Source organism: Rana temporaria, chromosome 8 (genome assembly GCF_905171775.1).
Source record: "Rana temporaria chromosome 8, aRanTem1.1, whole genome shotgun sequence".
NCBI lineage: Eukaryota > Metazoa > Chordata > Amphibia > Anura > Ranidae > Rana > Rana temporaria.
In genome coordinates, this window is record NC_053496.1 from 34,118,579 (window position 1) to 34,133,122 (window position 14,544).

Here is a 14,544-nt window from a genome sequence, read left to right on the forward strand (position 1 = left end):
GAACTTGCTTTAAAATTTGACCGATGGACGCCTAACCGATGGGTCAAAACCGATCGTTAGTATGCAAAAGCATCGGTCAAAAGCATGCTCAGAATCAAGTCGACGCATGCTTGAAAGCATTGAACTTCATTTTTCTCTGCACATTGTTGTGTTTTACGTCACCGCGTTGGACTCGATCGTTTTTTTAACCGATGGTGTGTAGGCACATAAGACCATCACTCAGCTTCATCGGTTAACCGATGAAACGGTCCTTCAGTCCGTTTTCATCGGTTTTGACTGATCGTTAGGCCGCGTTCACACACGATCAGTCCATCCAATGAGAACGGTCCGAAGGACCATTCTCATCGGTTAACAGATGAAGCTGACTGATGGTCTGGTGTGCCTACACACCATCGGTTAAAAAAACGATCGAGTCCAACGCGGTGACGTAAAACACAACGACGTGGAGAGAAAAATTAAGTTCAATGCTTCCAAGCATGCGTCGACTTGATTCTGAGCAAGCGCAGGTTTTTAACCGATGCTTTTGCGTACTAACCATCGGTTTTGACCCATCAGTTAGGCGTCCATCGGTTGAATTTTAAAGCAAGTTCTACATTTTTGGACCGAAGGATAACTGACCGATGGGGCCCACACACGGTCGGTTTGGACCGATGAAACGGTCCTTCAGTCCGTTTCCATCGGTTTTGACCGACCGTGTGTATGCGGCCTAAGTCTGCCTATACACTTGCGAGTCACCTAAACACGCGTCAAAACACACACAAATTTGCATTTTGTCTCGATTTTGGAAATGCACTGCAAATGCATCACGGGTTGTGCGTGCGGTGCCATTAATTCTTAATGACACCCCAAACACAAGCAGCAAACGCAAGTTTTGCCACGCTACAAACATATCAAAATGTGTACTGGAAAACCAGCCAGCGCTCCGCGACCAAAAAGGATCAGAGTCTCTTTTGGGCATAGGGCAGCCTATTCAAGTGAATGGGCTGCCCTAAGCGTGAAAAGCTTTAAGGTGTAAAAAAATAGCAAAAAAAACTGAGTGGAAACACACCTTCCTGCTATGCTCAGGTATGACATGGGCCCATTTAGACCTTGGCATCTTGTTGCACTGGGTTAATGTTAACGTGCAAATTATTAAAGGGGTTGTAAAGGTACAATTTTTTTCCCCCTAAATAGCTTCATTTACCTTAGTGCAGTCCTCCTTCACTTACCTCATCCTTCCATTTTGCTTTTAAATGTCCTTATTTCTTCTGAGAAATCCTCACTTCCTGTTCTTCTGTCTGTAACTCCACACAGTAATGCAAGGCTTTCTCCCTGGTGTGGAGTGTCGTGCTCGCCCACTCCCTTGGACTACTGGAGAGTCAGGATGCCCACTAATGCACATCTCCTTTCTATATCTGCAATGTAGAGAGCGGCCTGACTCTCTAGTAGTCCAATGGAGGGGGCGAGCACGACACTCCACACCAGGAAGAAAGCCTTGCATTACTGTGTGGAGTTACAGACAGAAGAACAGGAAGTGAGGATTTCTCAGAAGAAATAAGGACATTTAAAAGCAAAATGGAAGGATGAGGTAAGTGAAGGAGGACTACACTAAGGTAAAGGAAGCTATTTAGGGGGGGGGGGGGGAATTGTACCTTTACAACCCCTTTAAGTGTAACTAAAGGCAAAACTTTTTGTTTTAGTCCTGTTTACCATAAAAGAAAATCTCCAATTTTGGGTTGACACCAGAACAGTAAAAAGGGCAAAATCTTCCAATGGGGAACACCCCAGGATTCCCTCACTTTGGAGGATTTTCTCTCACTTCCTGTTTGGGTTATGAAACAGGAAGTGAAGGAAAATCTCCTCTATGGTAGAGGTCCCCACCCCCAGTGCCGGTCCGTGGCTCGTTGGAGGCCTGGCAGAATGACAGGTGGTGGGCCACTGCTAGAAAATGCACCTCCACCCTCCCACCACCAGAGTGCGCCACTCACCTTCTCTGAGCATTACTTCTCCCTTCCCTCTCTGTGGTGACCTTACCTACAGAGAGGAAGGAGAAGGGGGGGGGGGGAAGAGCCAGGCCAGGGTCATAGAGCACTGGCTGACAGGCTGTACACACCCCAAATCCCCCCTCGGAGGTGAAAGGCGATGCACTTTTTCATGCCGATTGCTAGCACATGTAACAGCGACCGGGATTCCTGCGCATTTGACTATTAATAATCTGATGGTCACATTATTCTGGAAAGTCTCTTGTGTACATTTGAGTAGATTTTGTTTTTTTTTATTCTTGGTTCATTTGGACACTTTAATGGACAATTTCTATTTTTATTTATTTATATTCATTTTTATTATTGTCCTCTTGTTTTTTCACTATTTGACAACTGATTGTGATGTTAATTATGCACTGCGCATATTAATTTTTTTTTTGTTATATATAGTGCTGCACATTTGAGCTTTGACCCTCATAACCACCAACCCCCCGGCATCGAGAAGGCCAGTCCCTGGTGCCGGGAAGGTTGGGGACTGCTGCCACGATGGCAAAATAAAATCTGATGGGGGGTACTTATAACCCTCTATAAAAAATAGAAAAAAAAATGAAATTTTGCCTTTGGATAGGGTTTAACAACTTCCATACCAGGCACTTACGCACCTTCCCGCCCAAGCCAATTTTCAGCTTTCAGCTCTGTCGCAATTTGAATGGCAATTGGGCATTCATGCTACACTGTACCCAAATGAAATTTTTATCATTTTGTTCCCACAAATAGAGCTTTCTTTTGGTGGTATTTGATCACCTCTGCGATTTTTATTTTTTGCGCAACAACTAAAAAAAAAATTTTTTGAAAAAAATTTAGTTTTTATTTTTCTGTAATTTTTTTTTGTAAATAAGTAAGTTTTCCTCTTCAATTATGGGCACTGATATGGCGGCACTGATGGGCACCGATGAGGTGGCACTGATGGGCACAGATAGGTGGCGCAGGTATGCGGCACTCATAGGCGGCACTGATGGGCACTCATAGGCGGTACTGATGGGCACTCATAGGCGGTACTGATGGGCACTCATAGGCGTCACTGATGGACACTCATAGGTGCACTGGGCACTCATGGGCGGCACCGATGGGCACTCATGGGCGGCACTGATGGACACTTATGGGTGGCACAGATGGGCACTGATAGGTGGGCACTGGGCATAGATGGGCACTAAGTGGTGGCACTGATGGACACTGGGTGGCACTGATGGACACTGGGTGGCACTGAGGGGTGGCACTGATGGCATTGCTGGGCATCATTAGTCAGTGCCCATGTTGCCAGTCAGTGCCCATTTGTGGGCACTGATTGGCATTGATTGTATTCAATGACGTTTTATTTTTATTAATTTTTTTATCAATCTGTGCTCTATTGAGCACTGGAGGGCACTCCCTGGTGGTCTAGTGTGGCAATCCGAGCGGGGGCTGCGCTGATAAACAATCAGCACGAACCCCCCCCTGTCAGGAGAGTCGCCGATTGGCTCTCCTCTACTCGCGTCTGTCAGACGCGAGTGAGGAAGAGCCGATCAATGGCTCTTCCTGTTTACATTGTGATCAGCCGTGGTTGGACACGGCTTTACCGAGATCGGAGATGCAGGGTGTCAGACTGACACCCTGCATTACCGATCGCCGCGCTGAGCGCCCCCCGGCATGAAATCAATAGACGTCCAGTCAGGATTTCACAACCACTTCCCGGATGTCAATTAACCATTGACAGGGCGGGAAGTGGTTAAGGTAAGAGTCTCAAAACTGCCGTCCGAGGGCCAGATGCGGCCCTTTGCTAGCATTTGTTTGGCCCTTTGAGCATACCGTAATTTCTCCCACCAACACCAACAATGGGGCCCTATTTCTTCCACTGATATGGATGATAGGGTACTATTACACCCACTAATACCAATGATGGGGCACCACTCCTCTTCCTCCTGAGACCATGTTTATTCCCACTGATGCTGGGCCTGGCACACTTTCTACCCTCAGTGGGCATATTAGCACTTATAAAACAGGGTTATTAGGCTGCTTTTACATCTGCTTGTGCAGTGCAGGTGTTGCACTGAGCCGTAGACTTCTATTCTATTCTGGGGGTTTGGCGTGCTTTCTAAAAGTGTATTAAAACTCCTAAATGCAGGACTTTTGGTGCATTTTTAGAAAGTGCACCACACCCGCAAGATGTAACAAAAGTCTATGGCTCATTGTAGCTAAACCTCAGGAAGGCCGCAGGTGCGCAGTACGGATAAACCATAGTGTATCAGTGTGAATGCAGCCTTATAGGGGGCTCAGGACAGTAAGGGATCGTATACATTTGCCATTTGGTGGGTGGCAAAACCCCATAGTTCATTGTGGCCTGTGAATGTTATCAAATCAGCTAGGTGGCCCTTAGGCCCTGTACACACGATCAGTCCAAACTGATGAATACGGACTGAAGGTCCGTTTCATCGGTTAACCGATGAAGCTGACTGATGGTCTGATGTGCCTACACACCATCAGGAGCAGAGCAGGGAAATGTCCAATTGCATTTTTTTTATATTATGCTGAGGCCACACATGACACAGAAAGTAAAATCCTTCACATGCGCTTGACACCCAGAGACCCTCTATTTTTTTTTTTTTTAATAGAATGGGTTACGTTCCTCTTCATTGCTGATAAGGTCGTGTCACGTGCCAGCGGCGGACGCACTCGGAGCCGGCCATAAAATTACCATCAGGTGACAAGTCCCTCTAAGTCGCAAGGCTGTGATTTTCCAGAGACGACGTGGAGCTGTCAGCGGAGTTTGAAATCAGGCTCCCTGCTGGCCCGGAACCGTTACATAAGTCTTATCCCGATGACAGCTCAACCGTCCTAAACTGCAGTTTCCGTGGAAACCAGATCCGGTGATTTGTAACTCGGCGAGAAGTGTTAATGCAGCAGTTAATGGTCGTTATGTCACGTTTGTGCAAAGATTGCACACTGGTATATGGGAGCACTCTGGTGATTCTGGCTGACCCTCGCGGACAGGTGGGCAACGAGACACAGCAGCATTGACAGGCAGGATGATCACCCCACATGGTGGTCAGGTCACCCATGCAGAGACAGTCACCGCTTATTGCCTGTAGGCAGCTCCACACAACAACTTACCGTAATCAATGCAAACCTCTTATAACAATGAGAAGCCCAATTCCCCAAATAACCCCCCCCCCCCACCCCTTCACTCCCTCCCGTGCAAGGCACACTCCAATCCCAACTCTTATTACAGGTCGTTCTCAAAAAATGTGCATATTGTGATAAAGTTCATTATTTTTTGTAATGTACTGATAAACATTAGACTTTCATATATTTTAGATTCACTACACACAACTGAAGTAGTTCAAGCCTTTTTATTGTTTTAATATTGATGATTTTGGCATACAGCTCATGAAAACCCCAAATTCCTATCTAAAAAAATTAGCATATCATGAAAAGGTTCTCTAAACGAGCTCTTAACCTAATCATCTGAATCAACTAATTAACTCTAAACACCTGCAAAAGATTCCTGAGGCTTTTAAAAACTCCCAGCCTGGTTCATTACTCCAAACCGCAATCATGGGTAAGACTGCCGACCTGACTGCTGTCCAGAAGGCCATCATTGACACCCTCAAGCAAGAGGGTAAGACACAGAAAGAAATTTCTGAACGAATAGGCTGTTCCCAGAGTGCTGTATCAAGGCACCTCAGTGGGAAGTCTGTGGGAAGGAAAAAGTGTGGCAGAAAACGCTGCACAACGAGATGAGGTGACTGGACCCTGAGGAAGATTGTGGAGAAGGACCGATTCCAGACCTTGGGGGACCTGCGGAAGCAGTGGACTGAGTCTGGAGTAGAAACATCCAGAGCCACCGTGTACATGCGTGTGCAGGAAATGGGCTACAGGTGCCGCATTCCCCAGGTCAAGCCACTTTTGAACCAGAAACATCGGCAGAAGCGCCTGACCTGGGCTACAGAGAAGCAACACTGGACTGTTGCTCAGTGGTCCAAAGTACTTTTTTCGGATGAAAGCAAATTTTGCATGTCATTCGGTAATCAAGGTGCCAGAGTCTGGAGGAAGACTGGGGAGAGGGAAATGCCAAAACATAACATAACACCTCAGCAGTGCCACAGGCTGATTGCCTCTATGCCACGCCGCATTGAAGCAGTCATTTTTGCAAAAGGATTCCCGACCAAGTATTGAGTGCAGAACTGAACATAATTATTTGAAGGTTGACTTTTTTTTTATTAAAAACACTTTTCTTTTATTGGTCGGATGAAATATGCTAATTTTTTGAGATAGGAATTTGGGGTTTTCATGAGCTGTATGCCAAAATCATCAATATTAAAACAATAAAAGGCTTGAACCACTTCAGTTGTGTGTAATGAATCTAAAATATATGAAAGTCTAATGTTTATCAGTACATTACAGAAAATAATGAACTTTATCACAATATGCTAATTTTTTGAGAATGACCTATATTAGCGCCACTTTGATTCCTGCAACCATGAAGGGGTCTTACTTGTATCAAGTGTCTAAAAGGAAACAAGTTACCATAAAAAATAAATATCATTTATGCCGCGTACACACAGTTGGAATTTAGGGCAAGAAAAGTTTGATGTCAGCTTTTGTTTGGAAATTCCGACCGTGTGTAGGCCCAATCTGACTTTTTCTGTCGGAATCTCCGACAGGAAAAATTTGAGAGCTGGTTCTCAAATTTTCTGACGGGAAAAGTTCTTGTTGAAAATTCAGATTGTCTGTACGCAATTTTGACGCGCAAAAAAACACGCATGCTCGGAATCATTGAACTTAAAGCGGATGTGCCACGGGAAAAATATATTAAAAGCCAGCAGCTACAAATACTGCAGCTGCTGACTTTTAATATAAGGACACTTACCTGTCCTGGAGTCCAGCGCCGATCGCAGCAGATGACGAGCCGATCGCTCGTCACCCTGCTGCTCCCCCCTCCATCCTCGGTGAGGGAACCAGGAAGTGAAGCGCTCCGGCTTCACTGCCCGGTTCCCTACGGCGCATGCGCGAGTCGCGCTGCGCCCGCCGATTGGCTCCCGCTGTGTGCTGGGAGCCGAGTGTTCCCAGCATACAACGGGGGACGGACGGGAAGGAAGGAAAAAACCCGTCCTTTGCCCGTATCGTAGGGCCGGAAGTGGGTGCAGATACCTGTCTGTAGACAGGTATCTGCACCCCCCTCCCCCCTGAAAGGTGTCAAATGTGACACCGGAGGGGGGGAGGGTTCCGATCAGCGGGACTCCACTTTAGAGTGGAGATCCGCTTTAATTTTTCTCGGCTCGTCGTAGTGTTGTACGTCACCGCGTTCTTGACGGTCGGAATTTTGTGTGACCGTGTGTATGCAACACAAGTTTGAGCCAAAATTCCGTCGGGAAAAAATCCACGGTTTTCTTGTCGGAATTTGCCATTGTGTGTACGCGGCATTAGTCCCCACGTGTTTTCCATTTGAGAGTCCTCAGTAATTTCAAAAGATTACTTATGCTTTCTGTTTGGGTTGGATGGAGGTAGATCCATCAGAATCTCTGAGTCATAACATAACGAAAGGAACAAAATACATTTTTGATGTTAGGATTCAGAGATTCTAAAGGGCCCACCTCCATCCAACCCAAACACAATAAGTAGGAGTCATCATTTTCTTACATTTTTATACCTTTCCGTATTTATTGCAAAATGTTTTTATTTCATATGTATTGCATTTTTATAATAATGGAAAATGTTCATGCAACATAAAAACCAAATGAATCTGAATCAGTTTGGATCATTCATTATGTTGTTACGTTATTATGCATGCTTCAAAAATGAACAAAAGGCTCAAACTATTGCATCGTGTCATCCGAATGAAACAAATAAATGTAAATTAATTTGTTGTTTTGTTATCATTTATTTCAGATTTGTTAAAATTTGTTACGATTGCGATTCTGACTTTCAGACACATCGAATCTCTGAAGAAAATGTTGTCAAAAGTTTGACTCCTAACAAAACAAATCGCACATGTCTAATAGGCACAGCTGTGGCGGCACGGCAGTGGGCAGGAAGCAGACCAGGTCTAAATGGAGACAGACTTCTGTCCCCCTTCTAAATGCTGGGGCTGCCCTGAATGCCTCCCACCCTGGATTAGCATCTTGCGTTTCCATGGTGCTGGCGGTTAGCCCGCCTGCACCATGGAAGTGCATGATGCTCTGCAAAAATACTGGAAGCAGCAGCATGGCACCCTTGACAACCTAGATGGCACATGCTGTGGCACCCTAGTTGAGAAAGGCTGGTATAAACACCTTTATTAAATCCATATTAAATATAGTAAATTACCCCAGCGGAAAAATGTGCAAAAAAGTGGACATGCATATATTAATGTCTTAGCAACTCTGCATGGCCACACTGGGGTCCTTGGTTCAAATCGTGAATGGAGTTTGCACGTGCTTGCCTGGATTTCCTCCAAGTACCCCTAAATCCTTCCGCACCATAAAGACATGCTGGTGGGTTAACTGACTCCTTTCCAAATTAGTCCTTGTGGCCCGGATTCAGAGAGCAGTTACGATGGCGTATCTCCGGATACGCCGTCGTAACTCTGAGTTGCGGGGTCGTATCTATGCGCCTGATTCATAGAATCAGTTACGCATAGATTTCCCTAAGATCCGACCGGCGTAAGTCTCTTACACCGTAGTATCTTAGGCTGCATATTTACGCTGGGCGCTAGGTGGCGCTTCCGTAGATTTACGTGAGGAATATGCAAATTAGGTAGATACGCCGATTCAGAAACTTACGTCCGCCCGGCGCATTTTTTTACGTCGTTTACGTTAGGCTTTTTCCGGCGTAAAGTTACCCCTGCTATATGAGGCGTATCCTATGTTAAGTACGAACGTCGTTCCCGCGTCAAATTTTGTCGTTTGCGAATAGGGCTGTACGTAAGTTACGTTCACGTCTAAAGCATTGACGATTTGCTGCGTAATTTCGAGCATGCGCACTGGGGTTCTTTCACGAACGGCGCATGCGCCGTTCATAAAAAACGTCAAATACGTGGGGTCACAATTAATTTATATAAAACACGCCCACATCATCCACATTTGAATTAGGCGGGCTTACGCCGGACCACATGCGTTACGCCGCAAGTTCTTTCTGAATACGGAACTTGCGCCCTAATTTACGGCGGCGTAACGTATCTGAGATACGTTACGCCCGCAGATAGATACACAATTGTATCTGAACCCGGGCCAGTATGTGTATGTATAACAGGAGAGATGCACCTGCTATTTAATAGCCTTGGGGATGTGGTATACAACCATGCTTAATGTTACAACCTATATATGGGTGTAATATGAAACATAGTTCTTAAGGGCCACAAAGCCTTTAAAGCTCTTCTCCATTTTTACATCAGCCTAAGGCCCCTTTCAGACTGGGGCGGGAGCCGCGGTGGCCGTATAAAGCCGGAATTGCCGCGGGTATCAGCCGCTAGCGGTGCGGTATTAACCCCCGCTAGCGGCCGATAATGAGTTAATACCGCCCGCAATGCGCCTCTATAGAGGCGCATTGCGGGGGGTATTGCCGCGGTTTTCCATTGTTTTTAATGGGAAGGAGCGGTGAAGGGGCGGTATACACGCCGCTCCTCTCACCGCTCCAAAGATGCTGCTGACAGGAGATTTTTTTCTCTCCCGCCAGCACATTGCCTCAGTGTGAAAGCCCTCGGGCTTTCACATTGAGTCTGCAGTGAAGGAGTTTTTCAGGCGGGATAGCAGCGCTATTTTTAGCGCTGTACTGCCTGAAAAACTCCTCAATGTGAAAGGGGCCTTATTGTCAGCAATTACAGGTGACTCTTCGGGGGTGGGGATTTCAGCTACGGGGGCGGGACTCTAAACTTAGCCTTACAATTAGGAGAATTCCTAGAGCTCTGCGCCAAGGTTGGTTTTGGCTTTTAATTTATATGATGGCCTTTGCTTGTTAAATTTGACAAAATATTTCAGAAAAGGTGTTTGTGGTGGCCCTGGCCATATGGTGGTTCCACATGTACCAGCACTGCAAATTAAATTGTAGTACATAAGCGCATATCACAGTGCAATTCAGTGCTATGTAGTAATCATACGTTCCACAGATATACAAAACCAGCCTCATTCAATACCCCACCCAAACCAGGAATATTCCTTTTGGATGGACTTCCACATGCAGCGGGTAATCAAGAAATGCAGCAGATACTCACTATCCCTCGATTAGCCATGTGCACTTTGTCTTGTACTTGTAGTTGATTGGTCCATCAGTGAGGAATCCCGAGGGCTCTGTCAATCTGGAAAACAGAGACGTCACAAGATTACAATTACAGAAGGAAGACGGCATCATTGATCGATCTGTACAATATTTTTAGTTCCTTTATTAAATGCTCCACTGAAAAAATAAAAATAGAACAGGCCTAAAACATTGATCTGCGTTCATGCGCATCGGTGTGGAGTTTATATGGCTCTTCCCCATGTGCTGCCCCAATGCACTTGTAATCACCATTCATATCACAGAAAATAGGCTGAATTCACAAAGCTTAACACACTAGGATCTTAGGTTTAAAGAAAAAAAAAAAGTGACAGTTGTTTTCAGCCGAGTTCAATAAGAAGCTAAAATCACAGAACGTGGTGGAAAATCGAAACATCGAAAAGTGATGGCAGAAAAAGGACCGAGTGGTCAATTGAGTCCGCCACTTTTTTTTTTTTTTATGTTTTGTATTTCTTTTTTGGTAAGGATCCTTAACCACTTAAGACCCGGACCTTTAGGCAGCTAAAGGACCCAGCCAGGTTTTGCGATTCGGCACTGTGTCGCTTAAACAGACAATTGCGCGGTCGCGCGACGTGGCTCCCAAACAAAATTGGCGTCCTTTTTTTCCCACAAATAGAGCTTTCTTTTGGTGGTATTTGATCACCTCTGCGGTTTTTATTTTTTGCGCTATAAACAAAAATAGAGCGATAATTTTGAAAAAAATGCAATATTTTTTACTTTTTGCTATAATAAATATCCCCAAAAAATATATAAAAAAAACATTTTTTTTCCTCAGTTTAGGCGTATTCTTCTACCTATTTTTGGTAAAAAAAAAAATCGCAATAAGCGTTTATCGGTTGGTTTTCGCAAAATTTATAGCGTTTACAAAATAGGGGATAGTTTTATTGCATTTTTATAAAAAAAAAATGTTTTTTACTACTAATGGCGGCGATCAGCGATTTTTTTCGTGACTGCGACATTATGGCGGACACTTCGGACAATTTTGACACATTTTTGGAACCATTGTCATTTTCACAGCAAAAAATGCATTTAAAATGCATTGTTTACTGTGAAAATGACAGTTGCGGTTTGGGAGTTAACCACAAGGGGGCGCTAATTGGGTTATGTGTGACCTCATGTGTGTTTACAACTGTAGGGGGGTGTGGCTGTAGGTGTGATGTCATCGATTGTGTATCCCTATAAAAGGGATCACACGATCGATGCAGCCGCCACAGTGAAGAACGGGGAAGCTGTGTTTACATACAGCTCTCCCCGTTCTTCAGCTCCGGGGACCGATTGCGGGACTCCAGCGGCGATTGGGTCCGCGGGTCCCACGGTCCCGGTCACAGAACTTCCCACTGGGTCACGGGCGCTGGGTACTACACGTACCTGTACATGCATGTGCCCAGCCGTGCCATTCTGCCAACGTAAATGTGCAGGAGGCGGTCCTTAAGTGGTTAAAGGCTTGTACACACTATATGCAGTGACAGGTATTTTCCTGCACCTGCAAGGACACACAGAAGACAATTGTTTTCTACAGTGGGGGAAATAATGATTTGATCCTCTGCCCACTTAGAAGGACATGAAGGGTCTATAATTTTTTATCATAGGTGTATTTTAAATGATAGAGACAGAATATCAATCAAAAATCCGGAAAAGAAACACATGATACAAATGTTATAAAGCTAGTTGCAGCTCAGTACGTAAAATAAATATTTGATCCCCAAGCCAAACATACTTGAAGAAACCCTTCTTGGCAAGCAAGGGTTTCTCCCCATGCAAGCTGGTCCAGCACCCTTCACTATTCTAGAAGAAACAATAGGTTCAGACAGACACCGACAACGCACAGACACAGATTCTGATGGAACAGAGGACATTAGGGTCCCCTGGTACAACCTCTGCCAACCCAGACTCTTCCCTATCCAGACGGAAAAATTCCTCCACTAACTCTGGCTTATTGTGCAAAGCCTCAGGGCACCGGCTATAAAGGTGACCAACTTTATCGCCATAAGGCTCCATTCACACCTAGGCATATTGTCGCCTGTAGTGCGACGCTATTGCAGCCTGCAATACGCTGGAGGGGTGATTTAACATTGTCGGCTATGGAGATGGTTCACATCTCCACGCCGAACGCTGAAACGCCGTACGCCTGAAGCTCAAAACAAGTCCCGGACCTTTTTTTCAGGCGGCGTTCGGCATAGCCGACAATGTTGATCACCCCTCCGGCGTATGTTAGGCTTAAAAAATCGCCGCAATTTGACGCGGCAAATCTCGGTAACATACGCCGCGTTCAGGGGTGAATGCAGCCTAAGTGTGCGCAGCCTATTGCATTAGGGTGTGCACCCCAAATGTATTAAAACATAGACAGTGTTAGTAGGCAGTGGACTTTTCTGTAAGGCCGAAGGTTGGTGTCAGTAAAGCAGTGGACAGCGTAAGTAGTTTTCTATTTCTTATTATTTTATTATTTTGATTATTATTATTTTGATTATTATTAATATGAAATATGAAAAAAGTCAGATGGACATGTTCCATTGTGTGGGCCCCATCGGACTTTTTTCCATCGGAGTAATAAAATAGAACACGTTTTAAATTCTTCCGATGGAAAAAAATACAATGGGAAATTCCAATCTTCTATGTGGAATTCCGTCGGAGAAAAATCCATGCATGGTCAGAATCAAGTCGACGCATGCTCTGAAGCATTGAACTTCATTTTTCTCGGCTCGTCGTAGTGTTTTACGTCACCGCGTTTTGGACGGTCGGAATTTAGTCTGACAGTGTGTGTATGCAAGACAGATTGAATGGAATTCCGATGAAAAAATGCATCGAATTTTAGACCATCGGATACTCCAATCGTGTTTACGCAGCATTAGGTTGACCAGGGAAAAAGACCTTGGGCCAGATTCACATAGATCCCGCGTTGGCGTAGTGTAAGCCATTTACACCACGCCACCGCAACTTACTGGAGCAAGTGCCGTATTCTCCAAGCACTTGCTCTGTAATTTGCGGCGGCGTAGTGTAAATGGCCCGGCGTATGGCCGCGTAATTCAAAGGGGGCGGCTTGTATTCAAATTAAGCGCGCCCCCGTGCCGATTGAACTGCACATGCGCCGGGCTGAAAAATAGCCCAGTGCGCATGCTCCAGCTCACAACGGAAAACGTCAATGACGCCGACGTGAGCGTCATTGACGTAAAGTCGTATTCAAGAACGACTTAGTAAAACGACGTAACCGACAGGAAAAGACGACGCGGACCCGACGCCATACTTAACATGGCATACGGCGGACTGTCGTAAGGTTACCCCTCATATAGCAGGGGTAAACTTACGCTTACGGAAACGACGTAAACGACGACGACGCGTCGCAAATTCGTTCGGGAATCGGCGTATCAGGCTCATTTGCATAGTCAAATGAGACCTGAACGTAAACGCCACCTAGCGGTCAGCATTGTATTGCATTTAGGATCCGACGGTGTAAGTGACTTACACCAGTCGGATCCTAGCCGAATTCCGAATGTGGGAATTTATGGATTCCCAAAAGAATCCAAGAATTCTCAAAAGAGTTACGCCGGTGTATCTACAGATACACCGGCGTAATTCGAAATTCCCGCCGGCGTATCATTGTTTTGTATTCGCAAAACAAGATACGCCGGCAGGAATTTCGAATTACGCCGGTGTATCTGTAGATACACCCGGCGTAACTCTTTTGAGAATCTGGCCCAGTAATCCTATCTCTACCAATACAGGCAGAGGAGGGCAAATGTTGGATCACATTCCCACACACTCTCAACCTCATTGACACCGACCACCCACCGTCTAGATTCCTCGATCGTCCATCATCTTCTTCAAGGGACCCAACGTTTCTCCAAACCCTCTTTTACCAGACCCATAAATCCTCGTGGGGTAAAGACTCATTCCCAGACAGGATAGTCATACCTCCCAACTTTTTGAGATGGGAACGAGGGACACCTATTAGCAAATGTATGTAGGCATAGGACACGCCCCCTGTCACGCCCCCTTAAAGGAGAATCATGCATAAAAAAAAAATTAGTTAATCCACAAGTGCTTTTTTTTACTACTATTATTCCTTTATACTGGTTTTGAAATGTACAAATGTAGCAATTAAGATATTGTATGAAAGGTTTTCTTTTTTTATATACAACTATATAGATCAGAACAAAATGAGGGACGAATGAGGAGGAAAGAGGAACATATGGACAATGTTGCAAATCAGGGACAGTGCCTCAAAATCAAGGACAGTTGGGAGCTATGAGGATAGTCATGTTTTTAATCAAAGTTTGCCGAGATATTACCTTGGGGACAA

The 14,544-nt window shown here is 45.2% G+C and overlaps 1 protein-coding gene across 1 annotated transcript in view; it reads right to left on the bottom strand.

Moving 5' to 3' along the window:
* The window catches only part of ATRNL1 (attractin like 1), an 859,416-nt gene that overhangs the window by 713,425 nt on the left and 131,447 nt on the right, over positions 1 to 14,544 (bottom strand). Inside the window, exon 2 of the mRNA XM_040361535.1 lies at positions 10,186 to 10,269. Within this exon, the coding sequence (XP_040217469.1) occupies positions 10,186 to 10,269 (84 nt within the window). The remainder of the gene's footprint in view (positions 1 to 10,185; positions 10,270 to 14,544) is intronic.